General features: G+C 44.8%; 1 protein-coding gene across 1 annotated transcript in view; it reads right to left on the bottom strand.

Moving 5' to 3' along the window:
- Positions 1-24,419, bottom strand: part of NRK (Nik related kinase) — a 427,476-nt gene extending 403,057 nt beyond the window's left edge. Inside the window, exon 1 of the mRNA XM_073543628.1 lies at positions 24,189-24,419. Within this exon, the coding sequence (XP_073399729.1) occupies positions 24,189-24,245 (57 nt within the window). The 5' untranslated portion in view covers positions 24,246-24,419. The remainder of the gene's footprint in view (positions 1-24,188) is intronic.
- Positions 24,420-25,558: the final 1,139 nt, after the last annotated feature.

Here is a 25,558-nt window from a genome sequence, read left to right on the forward strand (position 1 = left end):
AGGGTTAGGGTTAGTAAAGTCATGGTTTGGGTTAGTGTGAGTGGCCACCTAATGTTGGAAAAAAACGCAAACGCGGTAAAAACGCACTAAAAACGCATACAAACGCTTAAAAACGCTGCGTTTTTTTCATGCATGCTCATAAAAATGCTTGAAAAAAACACAGCAGTTGTATGCTTTTGTATGCGTTTTTCAATGCGTTTTTTTGCGGGAAAAACGCGCTGCAAAAAAAAGCAAGTGTGAAACAGGCCTAACTTGTATTATGAAGTTAATTAAGGTTGACCAGCTTAAGTAAGAAGAATTGATTCTTTTGGCATTCAAATGAGCACTGTAGGTGTGTTTCCTGTCCTCCTCTCACTGCCGACTTTTATTCCCCATTGACTTACATTGGGTTTCGTGTTTCGGGATGACCCCGACTTTTCCCTATAATCGGCCGATCTTGCTCGACCCGACTTTTGGAAAAGTCGGGTTTCACGAAACGAAACTCGACCCTAAAAAAACTAAAGTCGCTCAACTCTAGTCATTTAATTATATCTTCATGTGAACTGGTGAATTGTAAACGTGTACAGGATATACAAAAATTAAGAGAAAGCAGTCATCTAAGCTCCTTAATAGAAACACACCATGACCATGCAGGATTTAGTAATAATACTGATCTAATGAGTGAGAATCCACTCATATCTCATTGAAGGCATGTGTGGCTGCATATGAGTCCGCATAATAGAAGGCAAAGTGCTAGCACAAATATCACATTATGTGTGTGAATGCATTACCTTCAAACATGGTAGGACATGAGCGTGGAGCGGGAGCTAGATGACGCTTCCAAAGGCCTCGACGCGCGTTTCACCACCCTTGTGGTTTCATCAGGAGGCGTGGCTATAGTGTCGGCATCAGGGGCTTAAGTACTCCAGCCTTGATGAGTTGACAAATCGGTGCACGTCCCGCATGTTGCGCCCGCCTATGGGAGGGGAGGACATGCGCGCGCCCCAGCGATAGGCAGGAGGATCTGACGATCATCACTGCACATCGCGTCGGCGCCGCGCCTGCCATCCCAACACCATAGCGGGATCACAGCGCATGTGTGGAGTGCGTCTGTGTCATAATGGCCAGGTGAATCGGCACACAGCCGGTATGTAACTGCCTATTGAAAGAGCAGAGGGGCAGATCCACAGATCAACGCAGCTCGCCACCCGGGCGCTGCATCCAACATCTCAAAGCCCGAAAGAGATCATACTATACATAAAGATAATATCCAAACCAGGAAAGATAAAAGGATCCTAACTGGGAATGAAAACTAGATAGGAAAATATATGTATGATCAAAACTGTATAACAAATGACTAGTGCATTATTAAACAGAGCCATAGAAAGGCCCTGAATCTAGATGCAAAGTGTCATGTATACATCTCAAGAATATTAAAATATAAACAATGCATATAGATGTGGATAATTGATATAACCATTATTATACCGAACACGCAATTACACACATGTATGAATCATATCAGATATGTGAATTAAACGGGCAAAAAAATGTGTCCATTGTCAAAAATTCTCAAGGACAGAGGATATCCATGATGACGAGTGGTTCTAATTGATTGCGACGAAGAATCTGTTCTAAGGCGGAATAACAAACATCAATAGCATGGAGATACTGTAAGGAAAATAAAAAGAAGTTAAAAACCATAAAAAATACCCTGACAAAATAGTGAATGACTAATGTGTGTAATTGCGTGTTCGGTTTGCGTGAACTCATTGTCATGTTCAAGAAACCAATCTGAGATGATTCGAGCTTTATGACATGGCGCATTATCCTGCTGAAAGTAGCCATCAGATGTTGGGTACATTGTGGTCATAAAGGGATGGACATGGTCAGCAACAATACTCAGGTAGGCTGTGGCGTTGCAACGATGCTCAATTGGTACCAAGGGGCCCAAAGAGTGCCCAGAAAAAATTCCCCACACCATGACACCACCACCACCAGCCTGAACCGTTGATACAAGGCAGGATGGATCCATGCTTTCATGTTGTTTACGCCAAATTCTGACCCTACCATCCGAATGTCGCAGCAGAAATCGAGACTCATCAGACCAGGCAACGTTTTTCCAATCTTCTACTGTCCAATTTCGATGAGCTTGTGAAAATTGTAGCCTCAGTTTCCTGTTCTTAGCTGAGAGGAGTGGTACCCAGTGTGGTCTTCTGCTGCTGTAGCCCATCTGCCTCAAAGTTCGACGCACTGTGCGTTCAGAGATGCTCTTCTGCCTACCTTGGTTGTAACGGGTGGCAATTTGAGTCACTGTTGCCTTTCTATCAGCTCGAACCAGTCTGCCCATTCTCCTCTGACCTCTGGCATCAACATGGCATTTCCGGCCACAGAACTGCCGCTCACTGGATTTTTTTTCTTTTTCGGACCATTCTCTGTAAACCCTAGAGATGGTTGTGCGTGAAAATCCCAGTAGATCAGCAGTTTCTGAAATTCTCAGACCAGCCCTTCTGGCACCAACAATCATGCCACGTTCAAAGGCACTCAAATCACCTTTCTTCCCCATACTGATGCTCGGTTTGAACTGCAGGAGATTGTCTTGACCATGTCTACATGCCTAAATGCACTGAGTTGCCGCCATGTGATTGGCTGATTAGAAATTAAGTCTTAACACACAGTTGGACAGGTGTACCTAATAAAGTGGCCAGTGAGTGTATATATATATATATATATATATAATATATTTTGAAGGGCAAAAGGATAACGTTCAGAACTTTTGACTTTCAGGCTCCATGTTTTGCATTATTCACCTCTGCATTGAACTTAAGACTACCATCATTTCATAGACAATCATCTTATGATTAGTAATGCGGATTGTTGTCATGTCACTGCATTGTTACCGTTTTGCTCCTAAAGATATAAATTTAAATTTTTATTATTTTGTTAGTATTTTCTAAATCCACCTTTGGCTTTCACCACTGCCTGAATCTTTCTGGGCATGCTCTCGATCAGATTCAAACGTTTTTTGACTCTTCTACACATTCCCAAAGTGTCATGGTCACGTGTGTCTGGACGCAGATGATACCGCAAGGCGGACCCATAACACACGTGACCCTGGATACAGCGCCTCCAGTGGGGCGAATTTAAATAATAAAACGTGCAGATGGATACGCCGCCTCCACCTGGCGAATTTAGGAATTACACGTTAATATAAATTCTGGAAACCCCGCCTCCAGTACGGCGAATTTAAATAATAAGGGGGACCTGGGAAACATTAACAATGGTGGGCCCTGCAATAGGGAATAGGGAATTGGAGACCTCCTGAGCTCCCCTGAGCCAGTGTCCCTGCACTCCTAACGTTCCCTATGCCGGTTCCACACTGCCCTTGCTCGCCCTGACCCTAAACCCTCACTAGGGAATTGGCCGGTGCGGAAACTAATCCCACCACTGCACTAACAACACACATGAGGAAAGAGACAATACAGGGGGACACCACTTAGCTTTATGCTCTGTGCTTATGCTCCTGCAACAGAGCCCTCCACCTGCGTGCGTCTTCTCCTCCACCTGGATCCATCACCATAACAGGATCCTCCACCATAGTGCAGCCTTGGAGCAGAGTCCACCACCAGTTGCTGCTGCTTAGTAACAGGGTCCCAAGGATGAGTTCAGCCTCTGACACGAAGTCAAGCATGCTTGAGTCCAGCTCAGCAGCCAAGTCCCACATGGTGAGTGCCACTCTCCATAGTCGCCACTCCACCAGTCCATGCAGACACTTCCTGCTGACACCATCACTGCGACCCCACCACGCCATGCCAGCCCTTCGTCCAGACACCATAGCTGACACACGTCCCCCCTGGCTAAGCTGCGCAGGACTCCTCCTCAGCTCCATCCTTCCACCAGGCTCTCCAACTCAGAGTGAACACAATCTCACAATATCACAGGCAGTGATTGCACACCCCTAGCACACATTTATAGGGTGTCACACCTGATCCATAATTACGTGCACAAAAACCTAAAGTGCGATACCACTAACCACCACCGGGGACAGTCAAGACACCTTGGAACTTTCCAAAGTAAAAAAAGTTCACCCAGTGCAATATAAAACTGTCAGATCATGACAGTACCCCCTCCTTAATGAGGGGCCTCTGGACCCTCAAGACCACCCCTCATTAGGGAAACACCTACAGCGGGGACGCCCAGATCCTGAGTTCACCCCACCACTACCTGACACTTCAGGTTTATGACAAACGCACCGCTGGTATTGGCAATATACAGTATGTTCATTTTGGAGGCACCACTCATCTCCACAGCGCCGACCTGGGGAACGAGTTTATGTATGTGTATGTTTGTTTGTTATGAGCTGATCAGGCTCCACAACACATTTCCACAAGATGATTTTTGGTGGCACCCATACACGCTCGTTCACACCCAGGTCCGGACCTGAACGTTTATTGCACACATTTGTTTGTCATAAATTTGGTGAACTCATTCTGGACTCAACAACAGAGGCGTCCCCCTGTGTCACCACACTCACACCCCCGCTATTCACCAAGGGACACCACCTTCCAACCCTTTCACCATGAGGCCTGCGCCTCCAGGGTTGGCCAATGGCGAGGGTTGAGATTTGTCCCTACTCCCCCGCAGCACACCTGCTGCACACACCAGGAGGAGAAGGGGACGGGAAATGGAGGAAATATACACTCGCTGGTCGCCTCCACACATCCAGGAGGGCGGCTTCTTTGATGGTATAGAAGATTTGGCGTAAACCCCGTGGACTATCACACCAGTCAGCTCACCACAGTGGCGTACCCCTTCACTTCGGGGAATACCAGGCAGCTCCTTGGGGCACCATTCCTCCCACCTGCCTGGGTGCGCCCGCATGCATGAACCAGTCCCGCTCCCCAGCAGCGACTCTAGGGGGCTTTAGCCAGACCGCAGCCGCCATTTTTTTTTTTGATTTTCTGGTTAGCTGAGCAGAGGCCCCAGACCCTGATAACTGCTGCTGCAGCGGCACTAACACACCTTGCCACTCCCCACACCTCAGTGAGGCCCGGCAGCAAATACCATAGGTCTCCACATGGCCAAGGCTCACCAGAAAAAAAAAACTGTATGGCCTGTGATAATGTCATGGTCACGTGTGTCTGAACGCAGATGATACCGCAAGGCGGACCCATAACACACGTGACCCTGGATACAGCGCCTCCAGTGGGGCGAATTTAAATAATAAAACGTGCAGATGGATACGCCGCCTCCACCTGGCGAATTTAGGAATTACACGTTAATATAAATTCTAGAAACCCCGCCTCCAGTAAGGTGAATTTAAATAATAAGGGGGACCTGGGAAACATTAACAATGGTGGGCCCTGCAATAGGGAATTGGAGACCTCCTGAGCTCCCCTGAGCCAGTGTCCCTGCACTCCTAACGTTCCCTATGCCGGTTCGACACCGGGCGCCGCACGCGTACCTCAATGCCCTTGCTCGCCCTGACCCTAAACCCTCACTAGGGAATTGGCCGGTGCGGAAACTAATCCCACCACTGCACTAACAACACACATGAGGAAAGAGACAATACAGGGGGACACCACTTAGCTTTATGCTCTGTGCTTATGCTCCTGCAACAGAGCCCTCCACCTGCGTGCATCTTCTCCTCCACCTGGATCCATCACCATAACAGGATCCTCCACCATAGTGCAGCCTTGGAGCAGAGTCCACCACCAGTTGCTGCTGCTTAGTAACAGGGTCCCAAGGATGAGTTCAGCCTCTGACACGAAGTCAAGCATGCTTGAGTCCAGCTCAGCAGCCAAGTCCCACATGGTGAGTGCCACTCTCCATAGTCGCCACTCCACCAGTCCATGCAGACACCATCACTGCGACCCCACCACGCCATGCCAGCCCTTCGTCCAGACACCATAGCTGACACACGTCCCCCCTAGCTAAGCTGCGCAGGACTCCTCCTCAGCTCCATCCTTCCACCAGGCTCTCCAACTCAGAGTGAACACAATCTCACAATATCACAGGCAGTGATTGCACACCCCTAGCACACCTTTATAGGGTGTCACACCTGATCCATAATTACGTGCACAAAAACCTAAAGTGCGATACCTCTAACCACCACCGGGGACAGTCAAGACACCTTGGAACTTTCCAAAGTAAAAAAAGTTCACCCAGTGCAATTTAAAACTGTCAGATCATGACACAAAGTTACTGCAGTTAGTACATACTCACTTGAGTATGTATACAGTTTTTACTTCAATTCTAACCACAAGTGTTTGAATGGGTTGAGGTCTGGAGACTGTGGGGAACAATCCAGGGCCTCTATTTCATTGTCATTGAGCCATTTCTTAACCAAACTCAACGTAAGCTTCGCGTTGTTGTCCTGCTGGATCACTTTGTCGTCCTTTTCATTCTCATAGTACTCGAGTGTGCAAAGTAACTTTTCTTTAAGGATAATCACATATAGCTTAACATTGAGACCACCATTGATCCTGGTCAAGTATCCAATGCCTTTCACTGTGAAGCAATCTCATGTCATCAGGCTTCCTCCACCGAACTTGTCAGTTCCTTCAATTTCTCTATCCATTAGCCCCCTTTTCCCTCGTTTCTTTTAGACCCTTTTGCACCTATCAGAGTGACTACAGTATCTATTGACTTTGGTGTCATCGTTCCAAATTACCCGCTTCAAATTTTTAAAAGTCCACTTTTCGCACTTGTTTCCAGACTGTAACTGACGATTCTAATGCCAAAATTGAAGTTGAGGCTTTTTCACCTTATTTCAGACCACCATTTCAGACTTGTGTAATGTGCGTCGCATGCTGCTTGCATCATCGTCTGTGATCTCACTATTATGAAGCATAGGAGCCAACTCCTTTGCCATGTTTGTCGCACCAGAACTGATAGACCTTGTGATGAGCCAATTTGTTGACTCGGATATTTTTCCTGGACGTACACCTTTTGGCTTCCAACTGTCATGGCACTCACATGAAATTGTTTTCGTGGCTGCTCCTCCATTTGAACCAATGACCTATCCCTTGGGAATCAACCTAATAATACAGTGAGCTATTAGGGAATGTGAGAACAAATTGTGTTTTGTAGAATTCAGGAATAAAAATATTTTACCACACCAGAAGCAAAACAGTAACAATGTAGTGACATGACAAAAATCTGCATAACTAATCATATGCTAAATAGTTGCAAGTCAAATTTATGTATGAGATAGCCAAGATGATTGTCTACAAAATGATGGTAGTCTCACATTAGAAGCAGTAGTGGATGATGAGATATGGAGTCTGAAAGTCAAAATATCAAAACATCATTACCCTTTTGCTCATCAGTCTATATATATGTAATTACTGCAGTCTTTATTCACTGCACACATTCAGGGATTGGTTGACACATATAGTAAAGTCATATTCAGGCGTTTCTCGCATACACAAATTAGTCACATTGGTTGTTTGGCAGACCGCTGTAATTCCCTTGAAAACAAAGCACATTTGAAGTGATTTGACTGATCATTTGAGAAACCAGATCCACATGGCAAAGTCTGCACCAGATGATCCCTCTGAAAGTAAAGCAGAGCCAGTCTTATTTGTTTTAGACTGCACAGCTGGCTGTCCTCATGCTAACATCCCATTATGTAAGCTGCAGAGGTTAGGAGCTGCTGTTTGCAGGGATGGATGAGGAGATACCTGGAATATGTTGTCTAAACTGTATTCAGTGGCATTAACCCAGGTGTTGCCAAACACTGTCTACAAGACTACTCATGGTCTTGAAAATGAAAAGAAAAAAGCCTTCAGGATTCTTTATTGATAAACTAGCAAATGGGATTGTGGAAATTTGTGCAAACTAAAGACCACCATGAAGTCAACAAACATGTTATTTACTCAGCTTTTTCCATATGTATGATAACTAGGTTCAGAGATCATTGACAATGAACTAAAAAAAGTAATAGATGGAAAATCATGGGGCACTCAAGCAACTTTACAGAAATCCTATATACACAGGGATGCCTGTGACTTCCATGTACAAATTCCACCTTAAAAGTAATGTGTTTTTTCACGGTCCACAAATTTGGAAATATAAGCAAACACCGTCATTATTCATGTTTCATGATTTTGTAAGCTGCTCATAGACATGAGAATGGTCGTCCTTCAACTACTTCTCCCAAATCCTCCCTACATGAAGGAGCAGATTAGTGAACATGTGTTTGCATATAAAGTTTAACTTCTCAATCCCTATTGCTTCTCTCCGCTGACTTTATCTGTCAAAAGGCCCCCATAAACAATGGATGATAAGATGTCCCTGCTAAATTCGTCTGGTTAAAGGCAAGTTATCATGAGATTTCTAAAAATTTAAAGAGGACTTTTCACTTCCTAAAAATTTGAGCTGAATATCTTTGCAAAATCCCTATTGTAACGCTAGTGGGTGTGGACCCATGGCGCTACAAGCCAGGCTTACCCTGGAAGGGCATTACTAAGTGACAACCTGGTATTCATTAGAGCCTCTGGTGGTGGGGATAGGCTTGGTGGCAGGTAGTCGCCAGGTACCACTACAGGGCAGTCTCAGTAACTGCAGCAGCTGACCGGTGGGTCAGGAGGCATGGGTATGTGGTACAAGAGTGCAAAAGACAAAATGTTGTCATATGGTCTGAGGTCGGGGCAAGCAGCACAGGATCAGTAGGAATAGCTGGGATCATGAGTGAGTGGAGAGGTCAGACAGGATGGAAAACTAGCCAAGTTAGAAGTCCTAAGCATGCACATGAACAAATGGTGGAGGAACCAAATGTTTACACAAAAAGTGGTGGGAGGAGCGGCCTTACATGGAGCCTGCTTACACAACACAGTAATCTCTGCACAATACAGTAGGGTTAAATTCCTGCAGAGGCCAGCCATCCCCCCCAAGGTCAAATGAAATGGAAGCAGCATGCCTCAGTTGCAGTACAGGAAAACAAACTCAGCAGAATGGCCTGCCACAAGGGGAAACTGCTCGGTGAGTAGTGCGCTGGGGAGGCATGCGAGTTACCGCTGTGACACTAATGTTTCTCCGATTCTGTCACTCTTTTCAATTTTACAGTGCGTCACTGTATCAGAGTGATCCTCATTTGTTGCTTTTAGAGTACAGTATGTGAAATCTCTGCTGGCTGGTGGGCTGGAGATTTCACCCATACCCTTCTGACACTGTCAATCGCAGCTCAGCAGCTTATCTAGCAGTTTCAGAGGACTGAATTTGGATGCCCCAAAAGAAATGTGATGCAGGTCAAAATGGAAAAGAATGACAGAATTGGGGGAACATAAGGATTTTATCAGGTTTTAACAACTTTTTTTTAGCAATTGATAGGTCCTTGTTAACTACACCCATGGTGTAAAATAGCATTTAAATACCCTTATAAACATGTTTGTATAAATTTAAAGTTTGAGGAGCAGGGAGAAAAATAAGTTATATCCTCACTGCATTGTGCACGGTGCCAGACATTTTAGGGTCATCACACTAATGTTATGACTGCCATCAGTGTCTGCACTGTAGTCTTGCTCACCGATTATGGATTGTCATCCATAGCTACCACATTCATATGCTTGCCAGGTGTGATTACAGCCAAAGTACCCAAGACAGAAAGTTATGGTCTGATGGAATGGGCTTGACATCTGTGGGTCTCAAACATTTATTATTAATTAGGTCACAAATTGTCATAAATTGAAGAGCAAATCAATACCTGACCATAATAAACACATTTCAACTAAATAGTCATCAAATTTATTATGAGACTTTCATCTATGTACATTTGCTGCATTTTTACTCCTTCATGGATTGGTTTTAGACTGGTATAAGTAAAATGCTAGCATTAGTAAATCTAAAGCCCCCATTACAGCGATATTGCTAGCGATATCGCTATGTGTAATGTCACCGATTTTGTGACATAGCAGCGATATTGCTAGCGACATCGCTATATCTGATACTTACCTCCAACCGACTCCCCCGCTGCTCATCGCTGGTCGAGCGAGAAGGTCCTGGATCATTTCTCGTCGGGCGCTTCCTGCTGGGCTTCCTGTGGCGCCGTCGAGCGACGCGTGGAGCCGGGCGGGAGGACGTCAGGATCGCCGCGTCTGACAGGCAAGTAGCGACCCCCAACCCCTGCTACGTCACTGGTGAGATCTGCCTGTGTGGCAGCTCACTAGCGACCACTTAGCGATGCACCAGCGATCCATATCGTTGTCGGGATCGCTGGTGCATCGCTAAGTGTAATGGTACCCTAACTCAATGATTTCTTTGTCTGAGCAAACAACGACATTAAAGGAACTTGTCATGTAAAATAATTGTATTAACTTGCAGATATGGGGTCAATTTGCAGCTTAATACCATTCTATCACCTTGCGGCATCAGCACTGCTAGCCCCACTGCCAGTAGGAAATGAACTTTTTTCCCTACTTCAGGGTTCAGCTTCCAGTCATAGGGGTAACATTGGCACATTGCAGTCACTGGTCTGTGTTTAGAGAGGCTGTAACCGCACCCCGACACTGACTGGTAACCGGCTCTAATGCTGATTGAGCTGTCAGTCAGCGGCGGGAGCTCGGTTAAAACCACCGTTCTTTGTAGACAGAGAAGCGTTCCGGCGATACAACTATGACTGAAAGCCGAATGCTGCCGCATGGAATAAAGTTCCTTTCCTCATGGCAGTGGGGCTTGCAGGTTACTTTACCGAGGTTTACTTAAGCAAAGTTGCTTCAGGAAAAGGCCTGAAGTCTTTTTCCTGAAGCGGCTTTGGTGGCAATTTTTTCCTTGTTTTTTTACAGCATATCCACTGCTGCCATCTTTTTTTCTGTTATCTGAATAAGTAGCAGGCGGCTTCCTAGTGGAAGTATCAGAGGAGTGATCATACTACTTTTAACCGCTTCATGGTTCTGAATCCTAAAACCATTAAAAGACTGATCATGTGCACAGCAATGTTGTTTTTATAGTCCTGTGTATTATGTTAAAGGGATATTCCCATCTCCAAGATCCTATCCCAATATGTAGTAGGTGTAATAATAATATTACAAATACCTACAATTAGAAATGTAGTATAGGTCTTCTGTTTTGCTATGTTGGTTACCCCATGTGCAGGGTATTGCAGTAGCTTAGGAATCCATGTTTGTGACCACTCATATAGTGACAGTTAGTTAGTTAGTTAGTTAACTGATCGTGGTCATAACCATAGAAACCTAAGCTACGGCAAAGCCCTGCACATGTGGTATGTGACATATCAAATCAGAAGAACTATACTATATTTCTAATTGGAGGTATTAGCTAATATTATTGTTAAATCTACTACACATTGGGATAAGATCTTGGAGATGGGAATACCCCTTCAATTTTATTGTGGCAGTTTAGTGGCATTTTTTCAGGCACATTCCTGAAAAAGGCATTGTGTGATCATACCTTGATAGTGAATGTTGTCAAGCTGTCATTTCCATCCACTGTTCAGGAGGTGATTTGTTTTCAGAACCCTACATATATGATCATCTGGAATTCACATCCTTCTGCAACACTTCAGTTGAGTTCAGCTCAGGACTTAACTACTTTTTTTTTTTCTTTTTAACTGATATATCCAAACATCAGCTGAAGCTTGTGTCATCCTTAATGTCATTTTTAATGTCTCCCTAAGGTTTGCAATCTGTCTGGGTCCTGACCACAGAAATCCCAAGATGCTTTGCTTCAGTGTTTGAATGAAGAATCTTCAATTACGCTATATATCTTGTTTTCTTTTATTTCATCCTTTTGCATACTTTCATCTTTGTTTATTTCCATGTAAGTGATCTTTGGAAGCTAGAGACTTGGCAACTGAATTGATGTGATTTCCTTATTGCAAAACTTCCAAGTGGCTGGCTCCCTTATAATGCAAATCCACTCATTAATATGTGCACAATGAGGATTAAAATACATAGTATACAACCTGTCCATTTTCTGAACAACTATGGGAAACAATAGTACTTTCATGAGTGCCAAAGAATTTAAGATGCAATAATTTGTCTATGAGACTACAAGGCGATTTTGGTAGCATAACAGGAATTCTCAGACATGTTCCTCTACCAAAAATGTTTCATCGATTGGTCTGTGACTAAAGGTTTGATTACAATAGGGGTGCATTGCCTATTTTGGTGCAAGAGACACATTGTCATAGTGAATAAATGTCTGATAGGTACAAATTCTGCTTACACTACTCTTACCGCCACCAATCAGCACACTGATTTTTTTTTTCAAGGATTTAGAAATAGATTCTATTCCATAGCCACAGAGTTGGAGGCTGCACAATATGGCATCGCTAACTGCACAGAATGGCATCACTGGCAGTGCAGCTATCAGGGCATTACTGCCCTTATTGCTGTATAGGGTCCTTCTGCTCACTGAGCCCCAGGGTACAAAAAAGTGCTGTGCGCTGGTGCGCTGCCTTAGGTGGCGCACATCTTGGTCACAGTGATCTTGGGGTTCTTCTGTACCTCTATCACTAAGACTCTTCTCCCACGATTGCTCAGTTTGGCTGGGCGGCCAGGTCTAGGAAGACTTTTGGTGGTTCCAAACTTTTTCCATTTAATGATTATGGAAGTCACTGTGCTCTTAGGAGTCTTGAGTACTGCAGAAATTCTTTTGTTACTTGGGACAGATCTGTGCCTTGCCACAATTCTGTCTCTGAGCTCCTTGGCCAGTTCCTTTGACCTCATAATTCTCATTTGGTCTGACATGCACTGTGAGCTGTGAGGTCTTATATAGACAGGTGTATACCTTTACAAATCAAGTCCTATCAGTTTAATTAAACACAGCTGGACTCCAATGAAGGAGTAGAACCATCTCAAGGAGGATCACAAGGAAATGGAAAGCATGTGACTTAAATGAGTGTCTGAGCAAAGGGTCTGAATACTTATGACCATGTGATATTTCAGTGTTTCTTTTTTAACTAATTTTCAAAAATTTCTACATTTGTTTTTTTCAGTCAAGATGGGGTGTAGAGTGTAACGAGAAAAAAATTAACTTTTTTGAATTTACCAAATGGCTGCAATGAAACAAAGAGTGAAAAATTTAAAGGGGTCTGAATACTTTCCATCCCCACTGTAGCTCCTGTGTATAATGTAGCTGGTGAGTCACCGTATTACCTATACACTGACACTATATATAGAGCTCCTGTGTATAATAAGTCACCGGTGATCACTGTATTACCTGTTCACTATATACAGAGTTTCTGTGCATAATGTCACTGGTGATCACTGTATTACCTGTACACTGACACTATACACTGTATGCTATATACAGAGCACCTGTGCAGAATGTCACTAGTGATCCCTGTACTCTTACACTATATACAGAGTTCCTGTGTATAATGGCACTTAGTATTGTGTATTTTTATTGATGATCATTATTGTAGTATTTGGTCACTATGAGGTGGTAATATGTTGCTTGGGTCAGGTATGGGGTATTTTTTCCTTATATGTGGTATTATTGGTCATTTTGAAAAATGTATGTGACACATTCCCTTAACCCCTTACCTACAATTGACGTAATATTCCGTTCATGTGACCATGGACCTAATTACCATGGACGGAATATTACGTCATGCCCTTTAATGCGACATCGCGACTTAAGTCGCGGTGATCACATTAAAATGCCGAAGCCATCTTACCTCAGGATAGATGGCCTCGGCATCCCGGGCAGTCTCCGCCCTGGCCCGCCCCTCTCTGAGCTGTGATTGGCTGTTCAATTCAGAACAACCAATCACAGCAATTCTCTTTGTTTCAGCCAATCAGATTGGCTGAAACAACAGGAATCTAGGCTAGGATCGAGTACCGCCAGGCACCGGAGAAAAGCCCCCAGATTGGCACGATCGCCGATCTAATCGATCGCGCCAATCGCAGCGCACAGCGGCGCAATATCGCCGCTGTGCCCTGCCGGTACCGGCCCGGATCGGTGCTGTAATAGCACCGATCCTAGGCCAGAGCCTAGGACAGGCCCAGCAGGGCCTGCAGGAAGTGGTTGGCGCGATCGATTAGATCGGCGATCGCGCCAGCCACAGGGCACAGCTGCGGTCACCATGTGACCGCTCTGTGCCCTGCTGATGACCTGGCCATGACCTGCCTAGGAATCGGAGCTGTGAGCTCCGATCCTAGGCAGTTACCATGGTCACCAGGCAGATCAGGGATTGGTGGGATCGATGTAATCATTCGATCCCACCAACGACAGGTCACAGCAGCGATGTGACCGCTCTGTGACCTGCCCCCTGACCTGCCTCTGACCTGTCTGACCTGTCTGCAGGGGTCCTCACTCTAGCTGAGGATTCCTGCAGAGAGGTCGGACGCAGCAAGAGCTCCTGTGCTGGGTATTGTGGTGCCACAGCTTGTAGCATCACAATCCCTGCAGAAGAAAGAAGAAGAAAGAAAACTACAACTGTAAGTGCTAATTGATCCCTGATCCCCTGCCCATTCTATCTTCACCCCCCCACCTATCTTCATCCCCCCGTCCCCCCTTTTACCCCCCTCACCCCCCTTTTACCCCCTCCACCCCCCCCTTTTGGCCCGCCTCCGTGTGCAGCCGACAAGCGTTGATCGGTGACGCAGTTCACCGATCAACACTTGTGCTCGTTTTTTTTACTCCGCACACACATCCCGTTTTTCATTTTTTTCTCCCCCCCTTGTGCCACCTAACTACAACCCTAACTGACCCCTGCCCAATCTTTCTTCATCCACCCCAATCCCCCATCCCCCTTCCCCCTATTTTTACCCCCCTCCACCCCACTTTTGCGCCACCTCCGTGCGCAGCAGCCGAGCGTTGATTGGTGACGCAGTTCACCGATCAACACTTGTGCTCGCTTTTTTTTACTCCGCACACACATCCCGTTTTTCATTTTTTTCTCCCCCCCATTGTGCCACCTAACTACAACCCTAACTGACCCCTGCCCAATCTTTCTTCATCCACCCCAATCCCCCCATCCCCCTTCCCCCTATTTTTACCCCCCTCCACCCCACTTTTGCGCCACCTTCGTGCGCAGCCACCGAGCGTTGATCGGTGACGCAGTTCACCGATCAACACTCGTGCTCGCTTTTTTTCCTTCGCACACACATCCCGTTTTTCATTTTTTTTCTCCCCCCCCTTGTGCCACCTAACAACAACCCTAACTGACCCCTGCCCAATCTCTCTTCATCCACCCCAATCCCCCCATCCCCCACCCCCCTCCACCCCACTTTTGCGCCACCTGCCTGCCGTTTTAAATTTTTTTCTCCCCTTTTTGTGCCACCTAACTACAACCCTAACTGTTGATCCCTGTCCGATCTCTATTCATCCACCCCAATCCCCTCAGCCCCCTCTTTTTACCCCCCTTTGCGCCGTTTCCGTGTGCACATTTAGCAGCCGCTGAATTTTGATAAGTGACGCAATTCACTTATAAAAGTTCGTGCCGGCTGTTTTCCATTTTTCTTTTTCACCCCCCCCCCCTTTGAGCCACCCCTGTGCACACATCCAGCAGCCACTAAATTTTGGTAAGTGACGCCGTTCACTTACCATATCTAGGTCCTGCTGTTTTAGACTTTTTCTTCCACATTTCCTTTTAGCTTTTTCTTACAGGATAGTGTGCACCAATCACTAGCCCCCCACCACATACACAGTTATAAATAAAGTACACCCAAGCACCATATTTACACAAAAAAATGTCCCGCCCATCACGTTCCTTCCAACAGCGCTATTCAATGGAGGAGGCATATTCTTACCTTGCCTCCGACACTGATAGCGAGGATGACGATCCGACTTTTCTTTATTTTTCGGATTCTTCATCCTCTTCTTCTTCCTCTTCCCCCTCCTCATCTTCCTCCTCGGGTCCTGCGGAACTGCCACGCAGACGCTCCAGGACAGAAGATGAGGCAGCGCCCACCATGCCCGCAGCTGATTCAGCAGACCCTGTGTGGACCTCGCCCCCCGAAAATTACGAGCCACTGATTCCTGATTTTGTGGCAGAATCAGGAATCAAGTTTGACACCACCGGCCTCACAGAAATTGACTTTTTCAAAGTATTTTTCTCTGAGGATTTTGCTAACCACATGGTGGAGCAAACTAATTTGTACGCTCGGCAATTTTTGGAGCAAAACCCGCTTTCATCCTATACTAACTGGTCTCCTGTGGACGCAGTTGAAATGACGAAGTTTTGGGGCCTGGTCCTCCACATGGGTATCCTGAAGAAGCCTGAAATTTCGCAATATTGGAGTGTTGATGTTTTATACAACACTCCAGTGTTCCGAATGGTCATGGTCCGGGCGCGCTTTCAGGCCATCCTCAAGTTTCTGCATTATAACGATAATGCACAGTGTCTCGCACGAGATGACCCCAACTTTGACCGTCTGTTCAAAGTTCGGCCGGTCATCGAACACTTCAACAAAAAGTTTGCTGAAGTGTACGTGCTCCAAAGGAACATCTGCGTGGACGAGTCCTTGGTCCATTTTAAGGGCAGGCTCGGATTCCGTCAATACCTGCCCAGTAAGAGGGCCAGGTACGGAATCAAACTCTATAAGCTGTGTGAGAGTACCTCAGGGTACACCCACAGGTTTAGAGTGTACGAAGGAAAGGACACCAGGATTGAACCCCCTGAGTGTCCTCCTGACCTGGGAGTGAGTGGGAAAATTGTGTGGGATTTGGTGCACCCACTGCTGGATAAAGGTTATCACCTCTACACTGATAACTTTTATACCAGTGTCCCACTCTACAAAGCCCTCTTTGCGCGAGGTACCGCAGCTTGCGGTACTGTCCGCAAAAATCAGAGAGGCCTCCCGAAGACGCTACTTGGGCAGATGCTCCGAAAAGGTGAGAGCAGGGCCCAATGTAGCGACCACCTGCTGGTGGTCAAGTACAAGGACAAGAGGGATGTCTTTCTCTTGACCACCATACACGGTGATGGCAGCGCCCTCAGCACTGTACGGGGTACCTCGGCACAGGTCAGCAAACCTGAATGTGTGCTGGGGTACAATAAAAACATGGGGGCGTTGATCGCTCCGATCAATACCTCCAACCGTACAATGCTTTGAGAAAGGCCAAGGCGTGGTACAAAAAGCTGGTCGTGCACATCGTCCAATTGGCAATGCTCAACGCATTCCTATTGTCACAATGTGCATGCCCCAGCGATACGTCGTACCTTCAGTTTCAGGAGGTAGTGGTTAAGGCCCTGATGTTTGGCACTCTGGAAGGAGCGGGCCCCAGAACTTCCGGAACTGAAGGTGCTCGTATTGTACCAGGTCAGCATTTCCTGGGGGAGGTCCCGCAAACTGGAAAAAGCGGTAAATCGCAAAAAAGGTGCCGAGTGTGTTACAAAAACGGAATACGCAAGGACACCATTTATCAATGCGACACCTGCCCCGAAAAACCTGGCCTGTGTATGAAGGATTGCTTCAAATTGTACCACACCTCAATGCACTACTAAATTTCGTTACCGGAAACATTAGATTAGTTGGGGCACATCTAGATAAGTTCCTTGGGGGTCTAGTTTCAAAATCAATGTCACTTGTGGTTTTTTTTTACTGTTTAGGCACATCAGGGGCTCTGCAAATGGAAAATGACGCCCACAGACCATTCCATCTAAGTCTGCATTTCAAAACGTCACTCCCTTCCGACCCTGCCGTGTGCCTAAACAGTTTTTTCCCACATATGGGGTACCAGCGTACTCAGGACAAATTGGAAAACAACTTTTGGGTCCAATTTCTCCTGTTACGCTTGGGAAAATTGAAAATTGGGGACTAAACTATCATTTTTGTGGGCACAAAATAGGATTTTTTATTTTCACGCCTGGGCAGTATAAACTTTAGTGAAACACTTGGGGGTTCAAAGTTCTCACCACACATCTAGATAAGTTCCTTAGGGGGTCTAGTTTCCAAAATGGGGTCACTTGTGGGGGGTTTCTACTGTTTAACCACATCAGGGGCTCTGCAAACGGAACATGACGCCCGCAGACCATTCCATCAAAGTCTGCATTCCAAAGCGTCACTTCTTCCCTTCTGAGCCCCAACGTGTGCCCAAACAGTAGTTTTCCCCCACATATGGGGCACCAGCGTACTCAGGACAAATTGGAAAACAACTTTTGGGGTCCAATTTCTCCTGTTATGCTTGGGAAAATTGAAAATTGGGGACTAAACGATCATTTTTGTGGGCACAAAATAGGATTTTTTATTTTCACGCCTGGGCAGTATAAACTTTAGTGAAACACTTGGGGGTTCAAAGTTCTCACCACATATCTAGATAAGTTCCTTAGGGGGTCTAGTTTCCAAAATGGGGTCACTTGTGGGGGGTTTCTACTGTTTAACCACATCAGGGGCTCTGCAAATGGAACATGACGCCCGCAGACCATTCCATCAAAGTCTGCATTCCAAAGCGTCACTTCTTCCCTTCTGAGCCCCGACGTGTGCCCAAACAGTAGTTTTCCCCCACATATGGGGCACCAGCGTACTCAGGACAAATTGGAAAACAACTATTGGGGTCCAATTTCTCCTGTTACGCTTGGGAAAATTGAAAATTGGGGACTAAACGATCATTTTTGTGGGCACAAAATAGGATTTTTTATTTTCACGCCTGGGCAGTATAAACTTTAGTGAAACACATGGGGGTTCAAAGTTCTCACCACATATCTAGATAAGTTCCTTAGGGGGTCTAGTTTCCAAAATGGGGTCACTTGTGGGGGGTTTCCACTGTTTGGGCACATTGGGGGCTCGTCAAACGCAACATGGCGTCCAATCTCAATTCCAGCCAATTTTAGGTTGAAAAAGTCAAGCGGCGCTGCTTCCCTTCCGAGCCCTGCCGTGCGCCCAAACAGTGGTCTCCCCCACATATAGAGTATCAGCGTACTCAGGACAAATTGGACAACAACTTTTGGGGTCCAATTTCTCCTGCTACCTTTGGGAATATAAAAAATTGGGGACTAAACGATCAAGTTTGTGGAAAAAATATGATTTTTTATTTTCACGCCCGGGCGTTATAAACTCCTGTGAAGCCCTAGGGGGTTCAAGGTGCTCACCACACATCTAGATAAGTTCCTTAGGGGGTCTAGTTTCCAAAATGGGGTCACTTGTGGGGGGTTTCCACTGTTTGGGCACATTGGGGGCTCGTCAAACGCAACATGGCGTCCAATCTCAATTCCAGCCAATTTTAGGTTGAAAAAGTCAAGCGGCGCTGCTTCCCTTCCGAGCCCTGCCGTGCGCCCAAACAGTGGTCCCCCCCACATATAGAGTATCAGCGTACTCAGGACAAATTGGATAACAACTTTTGGGGTCCAATTTCTCCTGCTACCTTTGGGAATATAAAAAATTGGGGACTAAACGATCATGTTTGTGGAAAAAATATGATTTTTTATTTTCACGCCCGGGCGTTATAAACTCCTGTGAAGCCCTAGGGGGTTCAAGGTGCTCACCACACATCTAGATAAGTTCCTTAGGGGGTCTAGTTTCCAAAATGGGGTCACTTGTGGGGGGTTTCCACTGTTTGGGCACATTGGGGGCTCGTCAAACGCAACATGGCGTCCAATCTCAATTCCAGCCAATTTTAGGTTGAAAAAGTCAAGCGGCGCTGCTTCCCTTCCGAGCCCTGCCGTGTGCCCAAACAGTGGTCCCCCCCACATATAGAGTATCAGCGTACTCAGGACAAATTGGACAACAACTTTTGGGGTCCAATTTCTCCTGCTACCTTTGGGAATATAAAAAATTGGGGACTAAACGATCATGTTTGTGGAAAAAATATGATTTTTTATTTTCACACCCGGGCGTTATAAACTCCTGTGAAGCCCTAGGGGGTTCAAGGTGCTCACCACACATCTAGATAAGTTCCTTAGGGGGTCTAGTTTCCAAAATGGGGTCACTTGTGGGGGGTTTCCACTGTTTGGGCACATTGGGGGCTCGTCAAAGGCAACATGGCGTCCAATCTCAATTCCAGCCAATTTTAGGTTGAAAAAGTCAAGCGGCGCTGCTTCCCTTCCGAGCCCTGCCGTGCGCCCAAACAGTGGTCCCCCCCACATATAGAGTATCAGCGTACTCAGGACAAATTGGACAACAACTTTTGAGGTCCAATTGCTCCTGCTACCTTTGGGAATATAAAAAATTGGGGACTAAACAATCATGTTTGTGGAAAAAATATGATTTTTTATTTTCACGCCCGGGCGTTATAAACTCCTGTAAAGCCCTAGGGGGTTCAAGGGTCTCACCACACATCTAGATAAGTTCCTTAGGGGGTCTAGTTTCCAAAATGGGGTCACTTGTGGGGGGTTTCCACTGTTTGGGCACATTGGGGGCTCGTCAAATGCAACATGGCGTCCAATCTCAATTCCAGCCAATTTTAGGTAGAAAAAGTCAAGCGGCGCTGCTTCTCTTCCGAGCCCTGCCGTGCGCCCAAACAGTGGTCCCCCCCACATATAGGGTATCAGCGTACTCAGGACAAATTGGACAACAACTTTTGGGGTCCAATTTCTCCTGTTACCCTTGGGAAAATTAAAAAATTGTTGCTAACAGATCATTTTTGTGACTAAAAAGTTAAATGTTATTTTTTTCCTTCCATGTTGCTTCTGCTCCTGTGAAGCACTTGAATGGTTAATAATCTTCTAGAATGTAGTTTTGAGTAGCTTGAGGGGTTCAGTTTTTAGAATGGTGTCACTTTTGGGTATTTTCTGCCATATAGACCCCTCAAAGTGACTTCAAATGTGAGGTGGTCCCTAAATAAATGGTTTTGTAAATTTTGTTGTAAAAATGAGAAATCGCTGGTCAACTTTTAACCCTTATAACTTCCTAACTAAAAAAAAATTTTGTTTCCAAACTTATGCCGATGTAAAGTAGACATGTGGGAAATGTTATTTTCTGTCATGTAACTCTCTGGTTTAAGGTCATAAAAATTTAAAGTTTGAAAATCGCAAAATATTCTAAATTTTCGCCATATTTCCGTTTTTTTCATAAATAAACGCAAGTTATAGCAAAGAAATTTTATCACTAAAGTGAAGTACAATATGTCACGAGAAAACAATGTCAGAATCGCCTAGATCCGTTGAAGCGTTCCAGAGTTATGACCTCATAAAGGGACAGTGGTCAGGATTGTAAAAATTGGCCCGGTAGTTAACGTGCAAACCACCCTTGGTAGTGAAGGGGTTAAAGAAAATTAAAAAAAATACCAAAAAAGAGTATTTGGCATTTTAAGAAATGATTAATAGGTTAGAGTAGAGTAGGGCTCAGCTAAAAGAGTCTACCTTGTTGTGGTGGCAGGTTGATAAAATCTTTTGGCCAAAACAAAAGCTGCTGGTTAAGTATGTGATGTGATGTTCGATGAGAACTGTTAATATGTGATTCATGAGGATGAGGTGTAGAAGTAGAGTTTTTCCAAGAGTGGGCAGTGGGTCTGTGGAAGATTCGATGCTTGGAGGTGGTGCTGCGGTGGAGCCTGGGAGGAGTCTTAAGGGGGCCAAATGTTTTGCCTTGAAATTCCTGGTGTCAGCCCTGAGTACAGGACAAAGGTTGTGCAACCCTGGTTTGTATGGACTGTCCACTGGCACGATTTTACCGTCGATTGTTCAAAAAAGGTTTACCAATCGACAATTCTTAACCTGCTTACGCAAGCAGACCAAAGCAAACTATGAGCACTGATTGATCTGTAATACATCACTCAGTGCATATGGGCTTCCATAGTTCTCGACACTGTGACTCCTGTTTATACATGGATGCATGTATGTAATGAGGATTTTGATTGCACTGCATGAAAAGATCATTTCACCCGATTGTGAAACAAATATCTTTAAGAACACTCATTCGCCATGTGAAATCTTTAAATGGATATTCCCACCTCCGAGATCATATTTCAGAATGTAGTAGATATAACTAATATTAATATTAGCAACTACTTCGAATTACAATGTAGTATAGTTATTCTGATTCGCTATGTCGCTTATCCCATGTGCAGGGCGTTGGAATTAGTTTAAGTATGGATACCTCCCATATATTGACAGTTAACCATTAGTGGTTGGAACAATGGATACATACAGTAAGATACTGTAATGTCCTGCACATGGGGAAAGTGACATTGCAAATTCTTAATATTACATCTACCACTTATTGGGATATGTAGTGTAAGTGTAAATGCAGCTCTATTGTCTTACGACTATTGTAAACTTGTCTTCCCTTGAGCATCTAGGACCGTGTTCCCTAACTCCGACCCTCAAGAGCCACCAGCAGGTCATCGTTTCAGAATTTCCTTAGTAATTGCATCACCGGGAGAGGCAAGAATTTCATCACCTGTGCAATACTAAGGAAATATGGAAAACATGACCTGTTAGTGGCCCTTGAGAAGCTGAGTTAGGGAAAACAGTTCTACATGCTCAAGGAGTTGGGGAACACCGATCTAGGATATCATTGATCGGCAGTTGCAAAAAGAACTGTAGCGGACCATGATGATTTGCCCAAGTGCATTTAAAGTGGCTGAACATTCCTCGGACAACCATTAATACCTGCCCTTACACACCTTTGGCTACTATCAATGAGGTTATTTCTGCTCATGGTGCTCATAACTGATGATGAGTAAATCAAAATATTTTACAAATTATTTTAACTTTTTTCCACATTTGCACATCATTAACATTTCTATCTATTCTGTGATTTCTATAATTCCACCACTTTTCCTTCTTGGTCTTGCAATTTCATTTGTTGATGAGTGCATAAAAGTCTAAATTAAATCGAGTAAAATCTTTTTTAAAAACTTTTTTCTGTCGATTGTGTCTCCATTTGCATTTTTGATTTCAGCATTTCATAGTTATCTATGTTTTCAGTAAACATTCGTGGACTAACCTTGTAAGTGTCTTGATAGCAGGCCAACTCATTTTATGTCTTGCAAGTTAGAAAATTATCAGTGTCCAATGTATATAAAGTGGTTTAACTTTGATTTGAACTTTCTGCTGTCTCTGCATATATCTTCTATCTACACAAATGAATAGAGACTGCTGGTTGAGTTACTGCTTGCACTGTAGGAAGAAATTAAAGCTCCCAATCATATCAGCATGGGAACATACTTCATAGTGAGGTGCAGACTATTGAGAACATACCAAGTACAAACTAAAAATCTCCCTGCGGGAACTGTGACTGCCCAGACTGACCATCTAATGCCTATGATGATACTAGACAAATTAGGATGTGCATTATTTCCAATTTGTTGATATTATGTTATTACGAGACTATCCCTAATACATGATTAACCCTTCTGCAGCTGGGAATTCCTAAATTTGTGCAAACCTACAAACGGTCTACAACCAATGAACGCCACTATATAGGCTGATGTTAAGCATATTGGGCCTGATGATATACATGGCATTGCAATTCTCCGTAGCCATGTACATTGTTGCTCCAATAGCTCACGGGATAATTTTAGGGAACTACTATTCACGCATTGGAGTTTCCCTTTAAGAAACATTTCATGCCATTCCTATAAGGCTATGTGCTCACGTTAGCGTTTTTAAACGCTCAGGAAACTGATCCCCTTCCCAGAAAACGCGCGTTTTATTTCCGCATGTTTCTTGCGCGTTCTTTGCACAAAAGACGCGCGTTTTTGACGCTTTTTTCCGCGCATTTTCTGGGAACATTGGAAAAGGCTAAAAACGCTCAGCTATGCGGAAATTAATGAGCATGCTGCGTTTTTAGCCGCTAAGCAATTCCTGAGTGTTTAAAAACACATGCAATGGCACAAAAAGCCAAAAACGCATGCAATTTAATGTGAAGCTTCTTTTAAGCGTTTCTGTAGCGTCAGAGCTGGCACAAACGCTGCGGAAATGCTTAAAAAAACGCAACGTGGACACACAGCCTAAAACTCTTTCAACAATGAAGATTAGAGTACGGAGTATCACAGCAGCAATAACACGCTCTCCAACAAGCATGCTGTGTGAATCAACATTACAACTTCAATCCAAAATCTGCCTGTCACATGAATGCAGAACAGACCAAAAATATCAATTGCAAGAGTCGGTGATCTATGCTTTAATGTCCACCAGAGATAAAAAATTTCACAAACTAACCAGTCACACTAAAAGTTCTCTTAGGCATTAGCTCTTCTTTAACCCTTCCAAGCCTGGAAAAGCAATGTCGTGTCCCTACCTTGTTGCCAAATGTAGCAGCATCTGTTCCGTACCTGAATTAAATGCCCTTTAATTGTCAGCTGTAGACCACACAGAGAGACGTTTCCTCTAAAAATAGCAATAATCATTAACTTACTCTCAAAGAGGCCAAGTCGATATAGTCCAGGCTCTTGGTCGTCAGCATGCTTGCCATCTCGTATCTACTTTTCGAGAGTGCCCTCAAAAAAAAAGTTTTCTTTTATTTTTCCCTTTCAGACTTGTTTGCAGGGAATATATTCTGGTAGCATATCAACGAGTTGTCAGTGTGTGTCAGCCCATGGTTAGAACTGGAAGTGTGTGTCTCTGTGACAAACACAGGAAACTTCACATTCAGCACAACCCGGAAAACACACAGAGGAAACAAATCTGTTTTTCTTTAAGAAACAGCATTGCTGTGCTATTTGCTGGTGAAAGTGAGGGAAGGAAATGACGCTCTTGAATTTTGGGACTGCAAAAGATTTATTATTAATAGTATTAATTCATTACTCTCCAGCTTCTAAATATCTGAATTCCGCTACATGAATGACATTAGTTAACTGTATGAGATATGTCCTGTATTTCACTTTGGACTGATTTACTTGAATACATTTTGTATTGTCCACAAATAAAAAAAGAAAAACAAGTAAGGCTACTTTCACGCTTGCGTTTTTTTTTGCGCTGCGTGCGCAGTGCAAACGCGCATAAAAAACGCATGATGCGTTTTTAATGCAATTTCTTGTCTTTTGCGCATGGTTTTTACCTAAAAATGCATGTGTTTTTAAACGCTGACGTGCGTATGACCACACGTCAGCGCTCCCACAGACTTTAATGTGTTTTTGGGTGAATTCCATGAGCATTGCGTGTGCATGCGTTTTTTTTAGACAGGTCGGACGCACAAAAAATGCAACAGGTTGCATTTTGTGCGCCTGGGCGCACACTACAAAAAAAGCATGCACATACAAATGCGTACAAACGCATGACAATGTGCACCCATGTTAAATATAGGGGGGAAAAACGCATGCGCATGGTTGCGCAAAAACGCAGCGCAAAAAAACGCAAGTATGAAAGCAGCCAAGAAAGATACACTGATGCACATTAAAATCAGTTTGAATATATCTTTCCAGGTCACCACCTGACAGCACACTGGAGGACGTCCTTCTCATCTGCAGTGGGACAGGAAACCACGAGAGTTTAACCCCTTTCTGCCATGAGACGTACTATCCCGTCCTTGTGCCCTGGGACTTAATTCCAGGGACAGGATAGTACGTCATAGCGATCAGCGGCGCTCACGTGGTGAGCACCGCTGATCGCGGCCGGGTGTCAGCTGATTATCACAGCTGACACCCAGCACAATGTGTCACGGACCGCCCCCGACACGTTAACCCCTTGTACACCACGATCAAACACGATCGCGGTGTACTGGGGGTTAAAGGGAAGCATCGGCAGGGAGGGGGCTCCCTCCGTGCTTCCCTGAGACCCCTGCAGCAG

The sequence above is a fragment of the Dendrobates tinctorius genome, unplaced genomic scaffold (genome assembly GCF_039654945.1).
Source record: "Dendrobates tinctorius isolate UK_male_01 unplaced genomic scaffold, ASM3965494v1 ptg000133l, whole genome shotgun sequence".
Taxonomy (NCBI): Eukaryota; Metazoa; Chordata; class Amphibia; order Anura; family Dendrobatidae; genus Dendrobates; species Dendrobates tinctorius.